This window comes from Lipomyces chichibuensis (assembly GCF_038497645.1).
Source record: "Lipomyces chichibuensis strain CBS 12929 unplaced genomic scaffold V1513scaffold_1, whole genome shotgun sequence".
Classification (NCBI taxonomy): Eukaryota; Fungi; Ascomycota; class Lipomycetes; order Lipomycetales; family Lipomycetaceae; genus Lipomyces; species Lipomyces chichibuensis.
In genome coordinates, this window is record NW_027117453.1 from 608,911 (window position 1) to 626,693 (window position 17,783).

The window sequence follows — 17,783 nt, forward strand, 5'->3', positions numbered from 1 at the left end:
CCCATTTTCAACGCTCGCAAATACTGTCCTGAATCAGCTCTAGGAAACCCTAACCTTGTACGTTTTCTTTCGAAGTATAATTTGATAGCTTTATAGTTCCTCAACAATATCACAATCTAGCGCTAATTACGAAAAGAGTAAGACACAATGCTCGAAGAAGTAGATGATATCGATAACATGGACTTCGATCCATCAGAATTTGATCCCCGCAAGGTTTTGGCTGCTGCGTCAACACGTCAGCCTTCGTCGTCTGCATCGTCGTCGACTGCCAGTTACGCGCGACCCTCTGGCCCTAGTTCTATGCCACTCCATAGTATGCCCGGTACAGGACAAATGCAGGTCATGCAGGATCCGTCGATATTCAAGGAATGGCAGGTGGTGTATCCGGTGTACTTTGATGCGCGACGCACACATCACGAGGGCCGGCGAGTGAACAAAGAACTCGCCGTAGAAAATCCTCTTGCAAAGACTATTGCGGATGCTTGTGCCAGCTTAAGAATTCAGGTTTTTTTTGAGGTGCGTATTTGGTGGCATAGCTAGTCAGGCGAATGAATTCTTGCTAAATAATGACAATCATAGCCTCAGAAAGTTCATCCTAAGGATTGGGCGAATCCTGGACGTGTGCGTGTACTTTTGAAAGACCCGGAGACGAAGCGACTACTTAATCCTAATATCAAGAATAGTATGTGTTTAAGATTTTTAATTCTTTGATTCTTTGTTGACATTCTGGCAAGAACGTCACCTGTACAGAAAAGTTGCTGGGTACTTGAAAGATCATGCGACAACCCCGGATGATCCGCTGAAGTTACCTATACCGGGCTTGCCCAACGATAAACCACCGGATAAGCCAGCCGTTCCTCGAGGTTGGAAGATCAATGACATATTGCCTCTTCATAGTGGTGCGCTGACCGGAGGAGGCGTTTCGGACAATATCTTCAAAGACCTGGGTGGCGGCATGGGACTTCCAGGCCTGGAGGGTCTTGCTAACGGGAAACTACCACCTGGCCTCGCTAATCTTCCAGGCGGTCTTAAGGGCCTTGAAGGTATGGGTGGTCTCAATGCACTGCAACAGTTAGGTGGCATGGAGGGTCTCGGTGGACTAGGAGGTCTTGGTGGACTAGGCGGTCTTGGGGGTTTGGGAGGTCTCAAGGGTTTTGGTGGAATGGGAGGAGCCGGTGGCTCTAGCGGACGTGGAGGACGAAAATCACGAAAATGATCTAGTACATAGATAGTTGGATCAATATATGGTGAATGCGGACCCAGCAAATTAACGAGTGCCAGTGTGTGACGTTTTGATTCACATATATAATACAACACAGAACAAAACCAGCCAGATATTATCCTGATGCCCGAGATGCGGAGATTTCAACGTATACGATATCAACATTAATGCTTAGGACTGCCATTCCTTCGCTTCCATTCCTTCTGCAAAAAAGTTAGTACTAACATGTCACGTTCCATAGTTTTGGAAGAGCTTACTTGGAGGCTCAGTCTTAACTTTCTCCTTCTTGACTTCCGTCCAGTTGGTACTTAGTGCAGTGCCATTACTCTCAACATAGCTCTTCATCATCGCTCTCTTCGTATCTTCATCTGCGCCTTCGTACAACTGTTTAAAAAATGCAGACGCACTATCTCCAGTGTCCTCGTCGCCGGTCAAAGCACTCGTTGCAAGATCCTGAGCTACAGCATCCCAATTCTTGTGACCCCTCTTGGACGACGTAGGGTAGGAAGGTTGCGCATCCTGCTTCACAGCGACTTCGGCTTCAGATGCCTCGAGGGCTGCCCATTTTCCAGGAACCGACTTTCGTAGTTTAAGTTCGATCTTGGTGGTAAGGATTAGGTACTTCGATTTTTCGGGATCGATTTCGCCCGCTAGTGGGCCTATCTCGAAATTGAATTCCGAGCCGCCGGGGAGTGGATATGTGATAGAGAACTTTACAGTACTGTTAGTGTGTCTATAGTTTCAAAATACTGGCTAAAAAACTCACTGAATCCTTCAGCAGCGAGACCACCGTAGAGGTTTTGGGGGCGTTTTTTACAAATAGCGTAAAGGTCACATCTTCAGTGGTTTGATACCATTCGTGTCTGAGGCGCCCAATGTTAGCAAATATAATCATACTGCTTTGTTTGCCCAGATCAATCTCTAAATCCTGAATCTATATGCTCGCTTACCGAATTTTGGGCTTCGCGCCGATCGCGGCATCAGCGGACATCTTACTATATATCTTGTAACTAAATCCTATTCAGTGTGCGAGTGTCGACCCAAGAAATGGGAATAGTTAATTATACTCGCGGTGGTAGCAACCGCTTGTTTTAGAGATCGCTTGTTGGGTGGTACAGAACATGGGCGAAATTAGTCGTCATTTTCCAGAAACGTCGCAGGTCGGTTTAGGGTTTAAATGTTTTCTGTGTGGGACCGCATTAATTTTTCATCCATTGTCAGCAATCATGTACAAGGAACAATATTCGTTGCATGATTACTCGACTTATAAAGTTAGCAAACGCTACCTCAGTCCTAAATCACTTGAACAAAATATGTACACTAGGCATCCACGCCGCTATAAAACGCATATTACAGCTGTTTACCCCACACCTGGGACTATAGTTACACATAAAGCATTTTCGCTGTCATAAATAGTTAATACATTGTGGCCCTTCCAATATCATAACTCCAAAACCTAAATGTACACAACGCAAATCTGACTTGCACATATTAAAAAGCGATCATGCTGGCAAACTCATGTTATTCACCCCGCCGGGGTCTCAATATTGGGCATTTGACCGTTCTTCTTGTAAAACACGTCTATCCAGAACGCATCATCGACCAGCAACTGACTTAAATCAAGGCTGGAAGGCGGAGCAAACACGTCATTCAACATAAACCCATCTGCATCGATGTTTGCCGCAACTGGCGCTGATGAATACGAACTACTGCCATTCGCAGGCATTGGAGTACTGGGACCGTTCACCGGAGTCGCATTACTAGCCGACTCTCGCCGTTGCTGCTGCTGCCGTTGTTCCTGTAGATGTTCTTCGCGAATATGCTCATACACTGTCATGTTCGTGCCTGGCATCCTAACCTCCTCATCTGGCGAATATGATATTACTGATACTGAAGAGGGGAATCCCTGCGCGCGACCATCATTCGACGTCGTCGTCTGCTGCTCTTGTACAGCGACAGAACTGAGCATCTCCAACGTAGTTGCGTCCGTAGAACTCAATGACGACACTAATTTCGACTCATATTCAGGCAAGGTCCGGAATGAGACGTTCGCACGATCTGTATCCGCACCACTGTTGTTCGACTGAATAGATGCCTGAGGAGTCGCGATTCTCGAGCTGTCACCAGGCTCTATTGACGGATTACTGATTTTCTGGCTATGAAACCACAAGTACAGCTTTCCCAAAATGTACTTGAACTTCAGAGCAACGAGTGATGCGGGGCCTTCGCCGCACAGAATGGCGAGCTTCTGGTATGTCCGCCCAAGATAGTATTCCGGCCGCACCATATTAAGCGAGCATACAGACGTCAAACTGTTAGTCTTGATCACTGTCAACGCAATCTTCAGCAAGATCGTGCACGCGTACGTCACGCGACCTAGGCAATGTACTGGGACAAATGAAAGCATGGGGATATCGCACGAGCAGAACAAATCGATCAATCCGTGGCAAGAGGCTATACACCATACAATTGCTTCTGCATGATACGGTGTAATAGTTGGGGGATCTGGTTTTATCGAGTCTTCAGTGAACGGAACTGTGAAATCATTGCGGTTCGTCTTGTTATGTAGACCCACCTCATGGAGGTATATCTGCGCGCTATAGTACGAAGTCAACAGCAGCACTAGAAATCATTAGTCGGACTGCACATGTAAATGTAAATATCCCCACAAACAACTCACCATCAGACTTGCCCCCAGGAGGTAACGCATTTTTCCAATCACTCAGACTCCGCTCGAAGACTTTAATCATATGGACAAGTCTCTTATCGTTTATCTCGACCGGCTCGCTGTAATCCGAAGAATGAAATATGTCACCGATATTTTCGATGATCCTGTGCAGCCTCGCTAGTCTAACAAGCGCATAATCGGAAGGAACGGCATCCTTGACATCCAGAACGTCACAACATTGATCCAGATAGGGCGACCAGCGGATCACATCAGCATCTCTGAAAAGCATCTTGAGAAGACACGAAGCCACAAATAGACCCAGCCAGATCCGGCGACACTCAAAAGACTGCGTGTCAACAGGCTGAACAGCTCTAAATAGTGTTTCAACTTTCCGATGACTCTGGAACCGCGGGGGCTTATGAAGGCCGAGGTCGCGTGCAAGTGTAACAGCACAATTAGTGAAAATGTTAACTTTATTACACTCGTAGATCTCCGGCGGGTTGTACCAAAGACACATAATCATCAGGCACTGAATAAGATCCAGAGTTTTATTGCCAACAACGAAAACTTGCTCGGAGACAATTCGGTAGAGTTCTGTCATTAATTGGCTTGCAAGATCAAGCGTATCTCTCGTTTTGGTGATAGACATGCTCAAAATTGCCAGACTTGTCATTGGTTTACTCATAACCACCTCGCGAAAAACCATATTCGGTGGGAAGTAGAGAAACGGCATGTGAGGAAGCATGTTATAAGTGAAGTAATCGAAAGCCTTCTGTCCCATTTCTTCGCTGACATTGTAGCGCCTGAAAACCTCCTCAATATGGTGAGGCTGCACAAATCGCAAGGCCAATACATCGACAGCTTGCCGCGCCGGTGAATTGTACGCCTTGTAAAACGCAGATAGTTCATCCGCTCGCAATGATGCCAGCTCCGCAAGACCCGATATGGAGGAAAAATCTGGTCGCAAATGTGCCTGCAGTTGATGCAGTTGATGCTGTTCCTTCGGAGCATTCAGAGGCGGCGTAGGATACGAATTCCCATTAACCACCAGCTGAGGGGGGGCCATACTTTGCGCTTGCGACTGCACGAGAGGAGCAGTTTGCCCATCAGATTCAGTTTGCACTAACCGTTGCCCATTTGTAGACGGTGATGGCAAATGGGCCATTCTGGGCGTCAAAACCTCTCGCTCAGCCGCTGTCCCCTCGTCTTCCTGCCCCTTCGAAGCTGCTAAGCGTGCAGTCAATTCATCCAGTTTCTTTTCCAAGTCAGCTACTCGCCTGCAGATATGTTAGTACCTGAGAGTGGAATCTATATATATAATGATAACGTACGTGTCCGTTCGCTTTTGCCTTTTTCGTGGATTCACTGTAAATACACATTGCCGTGAAGATTTGTAGCATCTATGGCAAGTTCCAGCTGGGTCAGTTTCGTCATGCGGAACACAGCGAACTTTTAATGCCCGACAATGATCGCACGCCCTAGATCTTTTATGGTCGTCGATCGCATTAGAAGATGGATTGGCACCAGGTGACTCATCTGATGTGGATCGAGCGGCAATGGACGATAGCAGTGGTTGCACCGGTGACGAAGCAGCTGACGCCGATGAAGAAGGAGACATGAGGACAGTAGAATTTGCCTCTGGGGCAGACGGCGACGCCACCAGACCACGATGTTGGGACATGTGTGATGGTCGATATGTCGGATGGATCAGCGACGACAGCGAATAAGGTACCGAAGATGACGTCGAGAGGGAGGAGGACGATTGCGGGGAAGGTGGCGGCAGTAGGGAATGCTGAGACACATTTCTACCAGGCGGCAATTGCTGTTGTAGCTGCTGCTGTTGCTGATGTGGAACTCCACTCGAGATGGTCCCTGGGTTGTGGTAATACACGTTGTTACCTGGCAGCTGTCGGCCAGATGTCGGCCTCGGACCGGTGATGTTGATAGGCGGTAACGAGGTGTAATTCGCCATCAGGGTGTGCGCTAGACGGCAAAAGCAAAGCCGATAAGCTTAAATCCGCAATCTGAGAGATGCAGATTCCGTGGGACTTTAGACCAAAGCTTGAGACGAGCGAGACAATGATGAATGCGAAGCGGAGCGCAGGAGCAAAAGGTGAGCGGAGAATCTCTTGATGGGCACCTCTGCCGGAAACCGGTCGTTTCGGCCCGACAAGTCTCGCTGCGACCTCGTTATACTCGGTGCTATGCTGTATCCGGATTAGCGCATTTATGTGACAAACGTGCTCATTGGTTGGACAAACCTAAATCCACACGCGGCATAAAGCCAGCAGCATCGGTCCGATATGTCGGGATCGGCAAGGAATGAATTTCTTTTGTGCCGGGATGCCTGTGCGGTTACGGCATAATTCTGCCAATAGTAGGTGACTCCGAGCGGCCAAACGGTCGAAGTCGAGCCGACACCACTTCTGGACAGCGTGGACGAACATAACTATTGGAGCTTAGTATGGCATGCTATGGCTTGCGCTTCAGGTAGATCCAATATTATTCTAATGCATATGTATACAGAAAGCTTAAAAATAATGGTTCTATCAATTTCTGAGCAGTGTCATAGTTTGCTTGTAAATTATGCTGATATAGCAGCCTCCGTATTCTCCTGTCAGCAAAGAAAACGAACTGCCTAAAATGCGTAACCCTAACATCCAAGTTCGTCATTGAAAGATATGGCGGCCGAATAGTCTCGCTGACTAGGCCTCACTCGTATCCAGAGCGTCAAAAGGTATCCATGGCTATGAATTTATGATCCTCTAGTGCTGATAAGCTCGCTTGTATCTCAGTACTGTGGCCACGAGCTATAGTGACAAACAGACGAAGGCAAAATCGATACAATGGCTTCGACGCCTACAGAAGTCGCGGATCTGCCACAACATCCTTCCACCACGTCCCCCGTGTCATTCGCTCCTTCGCGATCCCGAAGAAGCTCGAGGGCATCGTCACTGCTACGTCCACGATCTGCTTCATCATCGTCGATATCCTCATCATCAAGTCAACCTCTGAGTCCGGCTGCCGGTGGCTTGTCTTCGCCCGGATCCGCGTCGTCTTTGTTCGTACCATCTTTTACGAGTACATATCACGCACAGAGCCATGCAGGGGGATACATGCACAGTGAGATGGCGTCTGGTAGCTCAGTGTCTATCGTTCCCGTCATCCAAGAGGCGGCCGTGACAACTGAACCAGGAACGCCCGACGTGGCCAGCCCGCAACGGTCCGTTCCCACTGCAGAACCTGGGGAGGATGAAGATAGCCTCAGCGACAGTGATGCTGACTCAGCATATGCTGGTATTCCGCCGATATCTAGAATGGGGTCAGAGGCCGACGGTGTAGATCTGGCTCATCAGCAGTCAATGGAATCGTCGACAGATTCACTCACAACGCTGGGAAGTACTACGTCAGCGCTGATATCCACTGTTTCTAATGGATCAATTACGCCGTCCTTCTCGGCTGCGTCGACTACACACGCGGCGCCACGCCGGATGGTCCCACCATTGGCGACGACAAAGTTTACATCGCTATCTCATCAACAATCGTCATCGCAACCTTCAACGGCTCCTTCAACCACGCATGCAACATCAAGGCCTGGATTATCTTCTCTACTCAGAAACGGTCCTAGCAACCACAGAAATGCGTCCGCCGTGTCGTTAATAATTGAGAAGTCAGAGCCAGCGAGCTCGTCCGCAAAATCAAGAACAAATAAGCTACGGAAGAAGGCTAGTTCAACGTCTCTAGTAGCTCTTACTGGAAAGTCCAAACTTTCTTCAGGCGCAGTCGGCGGATCCTCATCAACCGCGGGATCGTTTGGTGCACGTACTCGTGACCATTCCGCCCTTTCAAAAGCACGATTGTTTTTTCTGCAACCGAAGCATTCTGCTCCTCCGCCTCCACATCCACATCCAATCCTCACAGGTGGACCACGGCAACATCCTCATCATAATAAAGTACTTCCATCGGACTCAGCCGCTGAAGCTGGCGGAGTTAGCTCGGGTTCAAGTTCCGCATCGTCCAACGGAAGTTTGAACACTACACCATCCAATCCCCTCATACAGAATTCGCTAGCAAACGCATCTCAGCAAACGCTGTTTGTGTCAACGTCAAAGCATCATATAAATGGAGAAGGCAGCGAAGGCGACCGTCATCATAAACCACGAAAGTCCCCGATATCTTCTCTCGACGTGCGACCGACCCTCTCACTAGACGTTCGCCGCCTCAGCATCAGTTCGCAAGCATCACCTCCATCGTACTATTCTTATCCCTCTACAACTACTCTGACTGGACCCACTGATAAGCAACACAAGCATCATCTTCTATTGCGACCGCGCAAGGATTCGCATCCGGGAACGATCCTCTCGTCAAGCTCCTCAAATTCAAAATTGATTTCTGATGCTGGGAGCATATATTCATTTAATCCGGCTTCACCGGCGTATGCACCATATGCACCATATGGTTTACAAAAGAGCATATCGGCCCTTGATGTGAAGACAATGAGCTATAAGGATATCAACAAGATAGGTGAGCAAGCACTGGAAGATGTGTGGCCATTTCTTTGTGCGCGAGTCACGCCATTATTCGCAGGTGACGGCTTGCGAGTTCCGGTTGAAGATCTGAACAAGCTTGTTTTGCTTCATACGAAACGTCGAATCTCGGAAAGAGATCCTGGTACACTGATCAATGAAGTACGAGATCTTTTGCGACTAGGCATATCTGCATTTGATCCAGCACCTCAGGTGCAATCAATAACCGACAATGTGCTGGTCGAGCATGTCGGAGATTTATGGCAATTTTTTCAGGCGTCGGTGTTACCGTATATTCAAGCGGTCTTTGTTCCCTTGCAGTTGGAGTTTGAGGGTATTGGAGATGTGTTGTCGCAGGATCAAGCGTCAAAGTTTTGGGAGCGGCAGAAAGTGCAACCAATTAAGTTCAATAATATCAAAATTATGGCGATGGTATCTTTCAGGGACTGGATAGTGTTGCCATTATACATGAGGCTTAAAAGTAAGTTGACCGATATTGGTCGTTGTGGGTGTAGTCCACTAACGCTCACAGCAGATGCATTTTCTCTAGAGTCCTCGTTCCTACCACAGGACACTTGCCCTCGATTATTACAGTGCATGGGTCTTCTTTCGTCTATCAATTCCGGAGATGAAAAGCAGCAGCGAGTAGATGAGTTAGCCAAAATGGTTCGCCGGTTATGGGTGGCTAGCAGGTCACAGCATCGGTGATATTGTAATATCTAGTTTCTGCGGATGCGAGTTATGGTGCGGCACTAAAAAGTTAGTATTCTTAGGTTACGGATGGAGTTTAATTTGCTTTTATATTTTGGACAATGTGTTTGATTATGATACGGTACGCTCTTGGTGTTTACTTTTAGTTCTGTTTCCCACTATCGCACTATATCTACAAACTATCATGAATCCTAGTCCTTAAACGCCAATCTTGTGAGATCCTGTAACCCATTTAACGAATCAACCCAAACCTCCATATTCAGCACTATACGCACAACGCACCCAAATTCTCCAACTGTTTTAATAAATCATTTTTAAAATCCATTTGCTGCTTCTCTTTCTCGATCTGCTCTTCGGCCATCTGTCGTATCTCCTTCTCCAAACGTTCCTTCTTCTCTTGCTCCTTCTTCGCCTTAATCGCCTCCGTATTGAAAAGGCCCATGTCAATCAACTCGTCGTCGTCAATATCCTGCAATAAATCCTCTGCCTGAGCATGTTGCTTTGCAGCTAAATGCTTGCGTTTCTTCATACTGACTCCGCGTGCTGCGACGACCCGTTTTCTTGACTTGGCAATGATCCTTGATTGGTGGTGCACTACATGTCGTTTTGACGTGTCCGATTTGGATTTTTGGACTTGTGTTCGTGATGTGGGTTGCGATGGCATTTGATATCGTGAAAACGTGATTTGAAAGGACTGTAAATAATAATGAAAATGGTCCTGCCAAAAAAAAATAAAAAAAAAGGTGTAATATCTCGAGCACCCTAACCCAACCCCTAAAGGCGGTGTTGCTTGGGAGCTGAACCCTCCAGCTTCGTTGCTTCGCTTAGACTCTGTCTGGATAAATTGCACGCTTCAGAGGTCTATCGGCTTCAGCAAAATAGATCATTCTTGCATGGCGAGGCTGCCATTCTAATTCTGCTCTAACAGTCACGGCCAAGCTTTACACTTACGTTTGTCTTGCACCAAATGCATTAGAGACCAAAGGCTTGTTGAACTCCGGCTCATTTACGTGAACTTGCGCATAAAGGCTATATTTCTTTACTTGTACTGCCCTAATATGTAGATTGCCCTTCGACGTCTATGAGACGGACGGCATGAACGATGTTGTTAAAGAAGTCGGCCTCCTTGTCCCTTTCGAACAAGAGGACTTTTAGATTTGCAACTTTTGGATACGCGCAGGGCTCTTCAGAATAGCAACTTACATATTGCATACTCGTATCGCAACGTCTCCATTTCGGACCGAAGGCCGCTGCGTATAACACGGATGATAAATCACACTTTGTTGCTGGTATGATAACCATCCGCTGCCCCACAACAAGTTTTTTACGTGCGGCGTACACGTCAAATTATTGTACAGTAGGTTTAGGGCTATTCACGTTCGATGACCAATTTCGTCATTGTTATTTTTATTATTATTATAGTTATAGGTGTTCAATTGATTGTAGCAGCTTTGCGTGGCATTACCTGATAGCTACCATCTCAATACGGCAAGTCCGAGGATCCTTATAACAATGACGACAGATGCATCCTCACAATCCGAACTTCGCGCTCTTTACACATTCAAAGCCTCCGCAGAAACCGAAAGCACCGTCTCAAATTCGACCACACATACCGTTACTGTACCACTTACATCAATATCTTGTGAGAATAGTAACGACGATGATGGTCAAAATACATTAGATGCTCTGGCTAGTCAATTGCAGACATTTCAGGCTGAGATAAATGCGTATTTGTCTGAGCGGATCGACAATTCTTACGCTGACACAGATCGCGATGCGATGGCGAAGCTTGAGCGGACAGTTTTGGATGGTGAAATGGAAAATGAAGATGACGATGAGCAAGAGAAAGATGAATAGATGACGGAATGCTGACGGTATTGCGCCATATGGGATATTGGCAAAAATGTACTTTAGTTTTAAATTTTGTATCATAGATAGGGCAACTTGGGCAACCATTGGAGGAACACGCTTGCATAATCAGGCAACTTCTCATTAAAACTAGCGCAGTATTGAGTAAATGCACGCATCGACCAATTAAAGTATCCAGATAGAAAAAGGCAACTGGATCCGTGCCATAATGCAACACCAATCCAACGTAACTGTGTCGAAGATCCTAGACATACTACAACTCCACCCACCAACACCATCAAGTCTCATGTGTCTTCAGTTTCTCTTTGTGCGCCTGAAACACTCACGTCATGCCGCAGTACGGCCGTCCATTAGCCTTCTGATAAGCACATAAAAACGTTTCCAAGTACAGACAAATTGTGCCAGCGACAACAATTCCACCAGAATCAGAAACACCAACCGCGCCCATAGCAAACTCACGGTCCTCGATCGCAATGGTCTCGCTGACCAGCAAAAACGTATTGATGTACGCTGCTCCACCTAGCAGGCCTTCGTAGAAGATGATAATCATGATTATGTAAACGTTTGGAATGAACGCGTACATCGATTGAACGGTGAGAATGACGACGTTGACGAGTTGCAATGTGGCTGGAACATAAAGTCTTCGAATGCGTACGAAAGGCGAAGATGATCTTGAGATGAAGACGCCCACTGCGTTATCAGTCAACGTCAATATTTCCACGGTTAGCCAAAGAATTAGACTTACATTGATATAAAGTACCGTATGTCACGTACGCATCACGATAATAGGTAAACGGCATCTCCTCAATAGGGAATAGTAAAGTAGGAGATATGCCCTGGTTAATAACGTATTCTCCAATATACACCAACATCAGAGGCAACATATACGGGAAAAATAACGGACCCAACCGCGAAAAGGTCCTGTTCATAGACTCCATAATTTGTTCTAAGGATTGTGACTTGGAGAAATCAATTCTGCTGTGCAGAGACTCTTGATCGTCATTTATCGGAGAAGACACTGACGCGGACATGCTAGATTCCTCGTGTTGGATAAGTGAATATGCCGGTGTTCTCGCTGAAGAAGCAAATGTGGACGACTGAGAGGCCAGATGTGGGTCTGGTAGTGGCATAATCCAGAAAAACGCAAAAAAGAAAAGAAGAGGTAGAAGACTAGACGCGAAAATGGTTCCGCGGACGCTCAGTCGCAACCAAGTAGTCGCAACCAAATAGAGAAAACCTGGCAGTCGTTAGAACGCCTATCGAGAGTAACAATCAGATCCCACTTACTTCCAGCTAATCCGGCACCGCCCGTGCCAGAACTGAACGCTGCCATACTGAGAGGCGAGTAAAAATGAGTGAGCTGTAGGAACGTAAGCTCGCCCAAGCCAGACGATGACGAGGCAAGAACAACACCAAATAGGCGAGCGCTAATGGACGTGGTGAGAGCGACGCATTGCATTCCAAACAGCGACAACGCAACCAATATGAATATTCGAATTCTGCGAGACTGTTAGAGTCTGCCAGCAAACGAGTAACGCGTCAACGTACTTGTACGGAATCCTATGAACGTAAAATGGAGCGGTCAACTTCACAAAAAATGAAGGCATGACATCCGCTAATAAAACTGTCGCTTTCGGTACATCCGCGCCTACTAGGTCCAGTGCTGCGGAGAGAATGATAACGTAAAGAACGTTATTAATGAGTCCATAAATCCAAAACGCTGCAAACAACCGTGACCGAGAACTTGTCGTAGGAGGCAATGGCTGAGGCTGTATCGCATTCTCCAGCTCAAGTTCCCGCTCTTCGACTAGTAACCCACTTTCCGTCATGTCGATTCGAGCTCTTGCCTGCGGTGTGCCTTCGCGGAGTACAAAGATGCGCGTGAGTACTGCACGGTTAGTGGGCGAAGACTTGCCGGCAATAGCAGGAGAAACTTAAAGATTACCTGGAATGTAACTGAATTCTGTCTATCTGTGGAAGGTATATGAATAGCGGGAAATTGGCACCTGAAGTTTAGTTAAGTTGGATAAGCCGCACCGGGCATGGTGTCGATCATACATATAGTCGAGTTTGCCATCTCCTAACTTGTACCACTGGCCGATAATTACGGTTCATTCCCAAATAAAATGAACGGCGGCGACTGCTCATCTAGTCATTGGGAGAAGTTGAATTTGGCACAAGTAATTAAAGATATAAGCAAAAACAAATAGTAAATTGCACCAGTAAGAACTACAATTATAGCAATGGAGACATTGGAATGCAACTAGCAGAGACAACGCACAATAATGAACACCAATCCTCAGAAGAAATGTGGACACACTCATAGACAGTTCCGTACCAATATATGTAAATAAATAAAAATATCAATGAAATGACAACAATAAAATATGTATCAAAATATGTACTGTCTTTTGCCATAAAGTGAAACGCGTAAAACAAATGAGGAAAGCACAAACTTAGAACTCATGGAAACTTCTTCATTTTCGACACCGGCGCCTCCCACCATCTTCTGACGAAATTTTACCGCCATCTAAATCTGCCCATTTTCACTACCAACACCCTGCATTTTTTATTGCGAACCTTTCGCCGAGCACGAATATCCTTAAACCCAAAGCTGCCAAATACCGATATCGAGCACAAAAGATGGCTGTAAATTCCGGCTTTGGAACAAAATTCCAAGTCAAGATACTCTAGAATAAACCAGAAATTATTAATTCTTAATGAAAATCGCCCGCTGCTCATGCCTCAAGTTCTTATACGTCGTCTTGTCAAGATGATCCATGCCAATGGCATCGTCCTTCTCAGCCATGTCGTAAACAATGTGCTCATCTTCCAGGTATAACGGCTTGGAATACTGTGTTCTTTGAACCAAAGCAAACTTGATCTTCTCAAACTGCTTGTCCTTAAAGCCCGTCCGCTCCTGCAGGCGTGCCTTTGTATCGACGAATTTCTCCCCGGGTTTTAGCAAGAAGTAGAACGGTATTCCATGACTGCGAATAGGCTCCTTCTGGAAGTGGTAGACTTCAATATATCGTTCATCTTCCGCCTTGTCTAAATCATCCTCGGTCATCTCCTCTGCATATAGCTGGGTTGAGTCGATAATAGACAGAACCGAGTAGTCCTCTGGATAAAGTCTATGTAGTTTGTTCATGTGGACACCAAAGAATCGGACACGAGAAGCTTCTTCCTCAGACAAATTCGCTTTCACCTTCAGCACCTCAAGAACGTCTTTCATAGTGCCATTCTTTGGAACTAGGATATCATACTGGTACTCCTGGGTGATGCCATCCGTCAGCCACATCAATTTCAATGCCTTCTTGGTCTCCAATTCTTGTAAGCTGAGATCCAAGACTTCGTAAAGCACGACATTGGAATAGATCTGCGAGTAGCCGGTGTGCAGCATCTGACCAAGATTGAGGGTGGAAGTGGCCTTAATAATAGTTTTAATTGATCCAGATAACTGCGTTGTCGTGAAACGAATATGACTGGGGTCGCATTTCAAATGAGCGGCGACTTTTTGTGACAGCTACTCGAGTATTAGCAACGCTAAAGACGAACAAATCAATATTGCACACCTGTTGATAGTTATCCTTTAAACTCAGCCAAAGTTCAAATTCCTCCTGGACGGGTCCATTTTGGAACCTTGGTTTGAACACAATAAGCACTCTGTTTCGCAAGAAGTCGTAGTATGACTTGACGTCATGGCAACCGTTAATCTTTACCGGCCTGCATCGCAAGTAAGCTTCACATTCACGACTGTAGATACACGGATATAATCACTTACTCGCTATCGGATAAATGTTTCTGGAAACATATTATATCTCCTTCTTGTATCTCCACTTGAGCGAAACTTTGCTTGACTTTGATTGCCTCAATCATAGACGGCTGGATTTCCTCATACAGATCGATCTGAGTATTGGCCGGCCACTGCACCATCTTGATGATATATTGGAATATGTCGGACACCTTGTCGTTTCGACCAACTATGCAACAACCCATCCCGGTCAAAGTCTGCGTGAACGGATCGAAATACTTCAGAAATATCAGAAGCTTACTCGCCGTCTGGCCGCCTTCTGCTTGCCATGGAACAATAGTGTTAGACTCGGGGTCAATCTGGGCTTCCTCCATCCACAGTCGCAAGTCAGGTGACTTTCCAGATTGTCGTTCTTTAATCTCCTCCAAAGTACGTGGAAGCACGTCAAGCAAAGGAATATCCGGTCGCAAGGTCTTGTTCTGCCGGCTCACCATTACCCAGAATCGGATAGTCGACGAGTCATCAATTGCCAAGTCTTTAGCAACACGCTCACGCAGATCTTTGATGGTTGAAGTCTTCAGCACCTTGAATGTCATAGGCCGAGCTTCTGGCGGGCTCTCCTCATGGGCCTCCTCGGACCAAGGTCCAATATCGACACCATGGTAGTACATAAATTGTCGATTGCTCATGATTCGAACATACATATAAAGATGCTGCTCCTCACGCTCTTTACGCCTCGCCTCCTCTTCCCTCACTTCGTGCTCCAGGCGTTCTGGGAGATGCCGAGGGGTGTCTTCTTCGGCGAGCGGTGCCAGAACTGTGTCAATTCGGGACTTTCGCAAATATACTAACATATACGCATTCGAATGTCGCTTGAGAGAGAACTTGCCGAACTGTCGAATGGGCGGATACTGACCTGGGAATGTTGTGTTGCTGAGCTGTGATTGCTGGTGCGGATCTTCTCCATAATTCTCGTCCAAGACTTCTTTGAGCGTTGCACGTGTCACCCTATCATCATCAAACTTATACCAATACCCATCTTTCTCAGGCTTAAGAAGGGCATAGTAATGACCAGCATTGAGGTCACCACTGTGAACAAGAACACCATGAAGTACATAGACCCAGGATTCATCTTTGGATGCGTCCGGAACAAGAAATTCTTGCAGATCAATTTCGAGAGGAAAGTCATGTCGGTCATTGATCTTAACCATCATGTCTCTGTTGAAATCATACTCGAATCGCTTAAGCTGTAGATGAAGGACAGGAGGAAACGATTGAAAGATTACACCTTTCTCGGCATCTTGAAGACCATATCCAGTAGCCTGATACTGATTCTCGCCATTAAGAGTCTCGACCTGAACATAGTCTTTGAAGGATTCATGAAGATTTCTCATTCCTTTCACGTTCAGCTGAATGTCCCAGAAGTCTTCGCTTCGTGAGCTCTCGAAATCGACATTTAGACACTTAACGAAACTCTTCATCTGACCAACAAAGAGTTCAGTAAGCGCACCGTCAACTTTCGTACTCTTCATTTTGCCTTCAAGGTTATCCATCAAGACTCGGTTTAATTCCTGTACGTCATGCTGTGTGAACGCGTCGGTCGTGTCCCAGCCAAAGGATCTGGTGAGCTCGAGAGTGCCGACAGGATGCGCTGACGTCTGAAGCTGATAGAACACCCGCTGCAGAGCAAGCGGTACGCTGCTGATCGGTTCATCATTTTCTGTCGGAATTTGGTATACTGCCTTTCGGAAGTACTTGGTGAAATACAGCGATTGTAGGAGTGAATTCATATAACACGTAGCACCCTGATTGCGCAGTCCGACGTAGCCAGTTTCCTTCTTAGAGTTGTAGCTATAGCAAGTTTAGTATCACACTAGACGATTGCTTCCTTGTTTCTTACTTGATGAAGTTGTGCCAGAGAACGCCAGTTGGGTCCTTGATGATTTTAACATATGCAGTAATATTCACCTTATCGTCCTCTACGAGAGGTACATCCTTATCCTCGTGCTTGGCTGTGAGTTTCCTTAGTTCATAAAACTTAGTGAAACCCCAATCCTTTTCCTCGGGGGTAAATCTATGGCTCGCATCTATATGGTCACATTAATGTGATTGCCCCAATATAATTCCTAATTTGAATAAAACTACTTACGATGCTCTGCATAAATCGAAGTATCCCGATAGTTCGATAAAACAAGGCCAAATTGCGCGCACACAGACCAATCCTGGTCGTCCTCATCCGTGATCTTCACTGTAGGGCAGCACTCCAAATACAAGGAAACACAGTCCACTGCATTCCCAGCAGGAAACAATAGAACTTTCCACTCAAAGTTTCCACATTTGAAAGAAGGACCATGCAATCGTTTCTCTAACTTCCGCCAGCTGTCGATGTGCCAAGTATAATAACCTTCCTCTTCGGACTCCAGATCGTCAAGCGATGGGCAAACCTTGCCCATCATAGCGGAATCTAAATTAAACCGCAATTAGTATAACCACCCAGTCAGGCTTTATTTAATTACCATCCAATAAAACATACGATCGTCGGCGAGAATGACAGATGGCTCCACCTGTTCAGTGGGCTTGTCCGGCAACGACACCTGCGACACCTCTAGGGGTGGAGACGGAGTACTTGGTGTATCGACAGACATATTCTCGTTATCCGTATCATCCTGTAAAAACAGCATCAAGATCAGTATATGGATCGTATGGCGATGCTGGGACCGGTGCATCCAGATCAACCATCCTGGGTAATTTGAAGACTTACCGCGGAGGAGTCGACTATTCCAGCAGCGGGCCTGTCCAAATCCATAGGATCTACAAGAGGGGAGAAACGGGAGAGGAAAGAGGAAAAGAAATTCGACGGAATCGTGACGAATTGTATAGATAGACGATCGACCAGATACAAAGGTGAGATGACTGGCTGTAGTCGGTGGGACGGGCAGACTTCGAAAGCATTACTTCCATCCCGGAAACAGAATCACATCGTGACTGACCAGCTTGTGACTCGATTGTGATCTTAGTCATCTCGGCCGTGGG

The 17,783-nt window shown here is 46.4% G+C and overlaps 8 protein-coding genes across 8 annotated transcripts; 3 read left to right on the top strand and 5 right to left on the bottom strand.

Moving 5' to 3' along the window:
- Positions 1-56: 56 nt before the first annotated feature.
- On the top strand, positions 57-1,267 carry V1513DRAFT_435356 (signal recognition particle, SRP19 subunit). Its single transcript, XM_066896602.1, has 3 exons — positions 57-516; positions 580-682; positions 735-1,267. The coding sequence occupies exons 1-3, from the start codon at positions 148-150 to the stop codon at positions 1,214-1,216; spliced, it is 954 nt and encodes a 317-aa protein (XP_066756602.1). The 5' UTR covers positions 57-147; the 3' UTR covers positions 1,217-1,267.
- V1513DRAFT_435360 (SGS domain-containing protein) lies at positions 1,205-2,343 on the bottom strand. The gene is made up of 4 exons (XM_066896603.1): positions 2,173-2,343; positions 1,989-2,085; positions 1,480-1,933; positions 1,205-1,425 (listed from the first exon to the last, which is right to left on the bottom strand). The coding sequence occupies exons 1-4, from the start codon at positions 2,211-2,213 to the stop codon at positions 1,394-1,396; spliced, it is 624 nt and encodes a 207-aa protein (XP_066756603.1). The 5' UTR covers positions 2,214-2,343; the 3' UTR covers positions 1,205-1,393.
- A 404-nt stretch (positions 2,344-2,747) lies between these two features.
- V1513DRAFT_372174 (uncharacterized protein) lies at positions 2,748-5,862 on the bottom strand (the record flags this gene model as incomplete). The annotated part of the gene is made up of 3 exons (XM_066894768.1): positions 2,748-3,844; positions 3,903-5,167; positions 5,222-5,862. The coding sequence occupies 3 exons, from the start codon at positions 5,860-5,862 to the stop codon at positions 2,748-2,750; spliced, it is 3,003 nt and encodes a 1,000-aa protein (XP_066756604.1).
- Positions 5,863-6,598: 736 nt separating this feature from the next.
- V1513DRAFT_392944 (HbrB-like-domain-containing protein) lies at positions 6,599-9,316 on the top strand. The gene is made up of 2 exons (XM_066895305.1): positions 6,599-8,897; positions 8,952-9,316. Exons 1-2 carry the CDS (start codon positions 6,737-6,739, stop codon positions 9,122-9,124), a joined length of 2,334 nt encoding a protein of 777 aa, XP_066756605.1. The 5' UTR covers positions 6,599-6,736; the 3' UTR covers positions 9,125-9,316.
- A 1,323-nt stretch (positions 9,317-10,639) lies between these two features.
- Positions 10,640-10,984, top strand: V1513DRAFT_428808 (uncharacterized protein; the record flags this gene model as incomplete). The annotated part of the gene is made up of 1 exon (XM_066896304.1): positions 10,640-10,984. The coding sequence occupies one exon, from the start codon at positions 10,640-10,642 to the stop codon at positions 10,982-10,984; it is 345 nt and encodes a 114-aa protein (XP_066756606.1).
- A 112-nt stretch (positions 10,985-11,096) lies between these two features.
- V1513DRAFT_435370 (batten's disease protein Cln3) lies at positions 11,097-13,212 on the bottom strand (the record flags this gene model as incomplete). Its single annotated transcript, XM_066896604.1, has 5 exons — positions 12,942-13,212; positions 12,545-12,884; positions 12,284-12,495; positions 11,742-12,233; positions 11,097-11,686 (listed from the first exon to the last, which is right to left on the bottom strand). Coding segments are annotated over exons 2-5 (1,348 nt in total), but the record flags the coding sequence as incomplete, so codon positions are not given.
- V1513DRAFT_435371 (uncharacterized protein) lies at positions 13,099-13,383 on the bottom strand (the record flags this gene model as incomplete). The annotated part of the gene is made up of 1 exon (XM_066896605.1): positions 13,099-13,383. A coding segment is annotated over exon 1 (176 nt), but the record flags the coding sequence as incomplete, so codon positions are not given.
- V1513DRAFT_435372 (uncharacterized protein) lies at positions 13,213-17,678 on the bottom strand. Its single transcript, XM_066896606.1, has 7 exons — positions 17,512-17,678; positions 17,284-17,416; positions 16,900-17,214; positions 16,651-16,837; positions 14,781-16,601; positions 14,572-14,722; positions 13,213-14,522 (listed from the first exon to the last, which is right to left on the bottom strand). The coding sequence occupies exons 1-7, from the start codon at positions 17,554-17,556 to the stop codon at positions 13,707-13,709; spliced, it is 3,468 nt and encodes a 1,155-aa protein (XP_066756609.1). The 5' UTR covers positions 17,557-17,678; the 3' UTR covers positions 13,213-13,706.
- Positions 17,679-17,783: the final 105 nt, after the last annotated feature.

Excerpts from the sequence above, each read along its gene's own strand:
- V1513DRAFT_435356 (XM_066896602.1), top strand. The coding sequence starts at position 148 with ATGCTCGAAGAAGTAGATGATATCGATAACATGGACTTCGATCCATCA. Across the intron at positions 517-579 it reads GAATTCAGGTTTTTTTTGAG|CCTCAGAAAGTTCATCCTAA; the intron begins GTGCGTATTTGG and ends TGACAATCATAG. Across the intron at positions 683-734 it reads TAATCCTAATATCAAGAATA|AACGTCACCTGTACAGAAAA; the intron begins GTATGTGTTTAA and ends CATTCTGGCAAG.
- V1513DRAFT_435360 (XM_066896603.1), bottom strand. The coding sequence starts at position 2,213 with ATGTCCGCTGATGCCGCGATCGGCGCGAAGCCCAAAATTCG. Across the intron at positions 2,086-2,172 it reads GGCGCGAAGCCCAAAATTCG|ACACGAATGGTATCAAACCA; the intron begins GTAAGCGAGCAT and ends TGGGCGCCTCAG. Across the intron at positions 1,934-1,988 it reads TCTCGCTGCTGAAGGATTCA|TTCTCTATCACATATCCACT; the intron begins GTGAGTTTTTTA and ends AGTACTGTAAAG.
- V1513DRAFT_392944 (XM_066895305.1), top strand. The coding sequence starts at position 6,737 with ATGGCTTCGACGCCTACAGAAGTCGCGGATCTGCCACAACATCCTTCC. Across the intron at positions 8,898-8,951 it reads ATTATACATGAGGCTTAAAA|ATGCATTTTCTCTAGAGTCC; the intron begins GTAAGTTGACCG and ends CGCTCACAGCAG.
- V1513DRAFT_435372 (XM_066896606.1), bottom strand. The coding sequence starts at position 17,556 with ATGGATTTGGACAGGCCCGCTGCTGGAATAGTCGACTCCTCCGCG. Across the intron at positions 17,417-17,511 it reads GAATAGTCGACTCCTCCGCG|GATGATACGGATAACGAGAA; the intron begins GTAAGTCTTCAA and ends CTGTTTTTACAG. Across the intron at positions 14,723-14,780 it reads AAACATTTATCCGATAGCGA|GCCGGTAAAGATTAACGGTT; the intron begins GTAAGTGATTAT and ends CTTGCGATGCAG.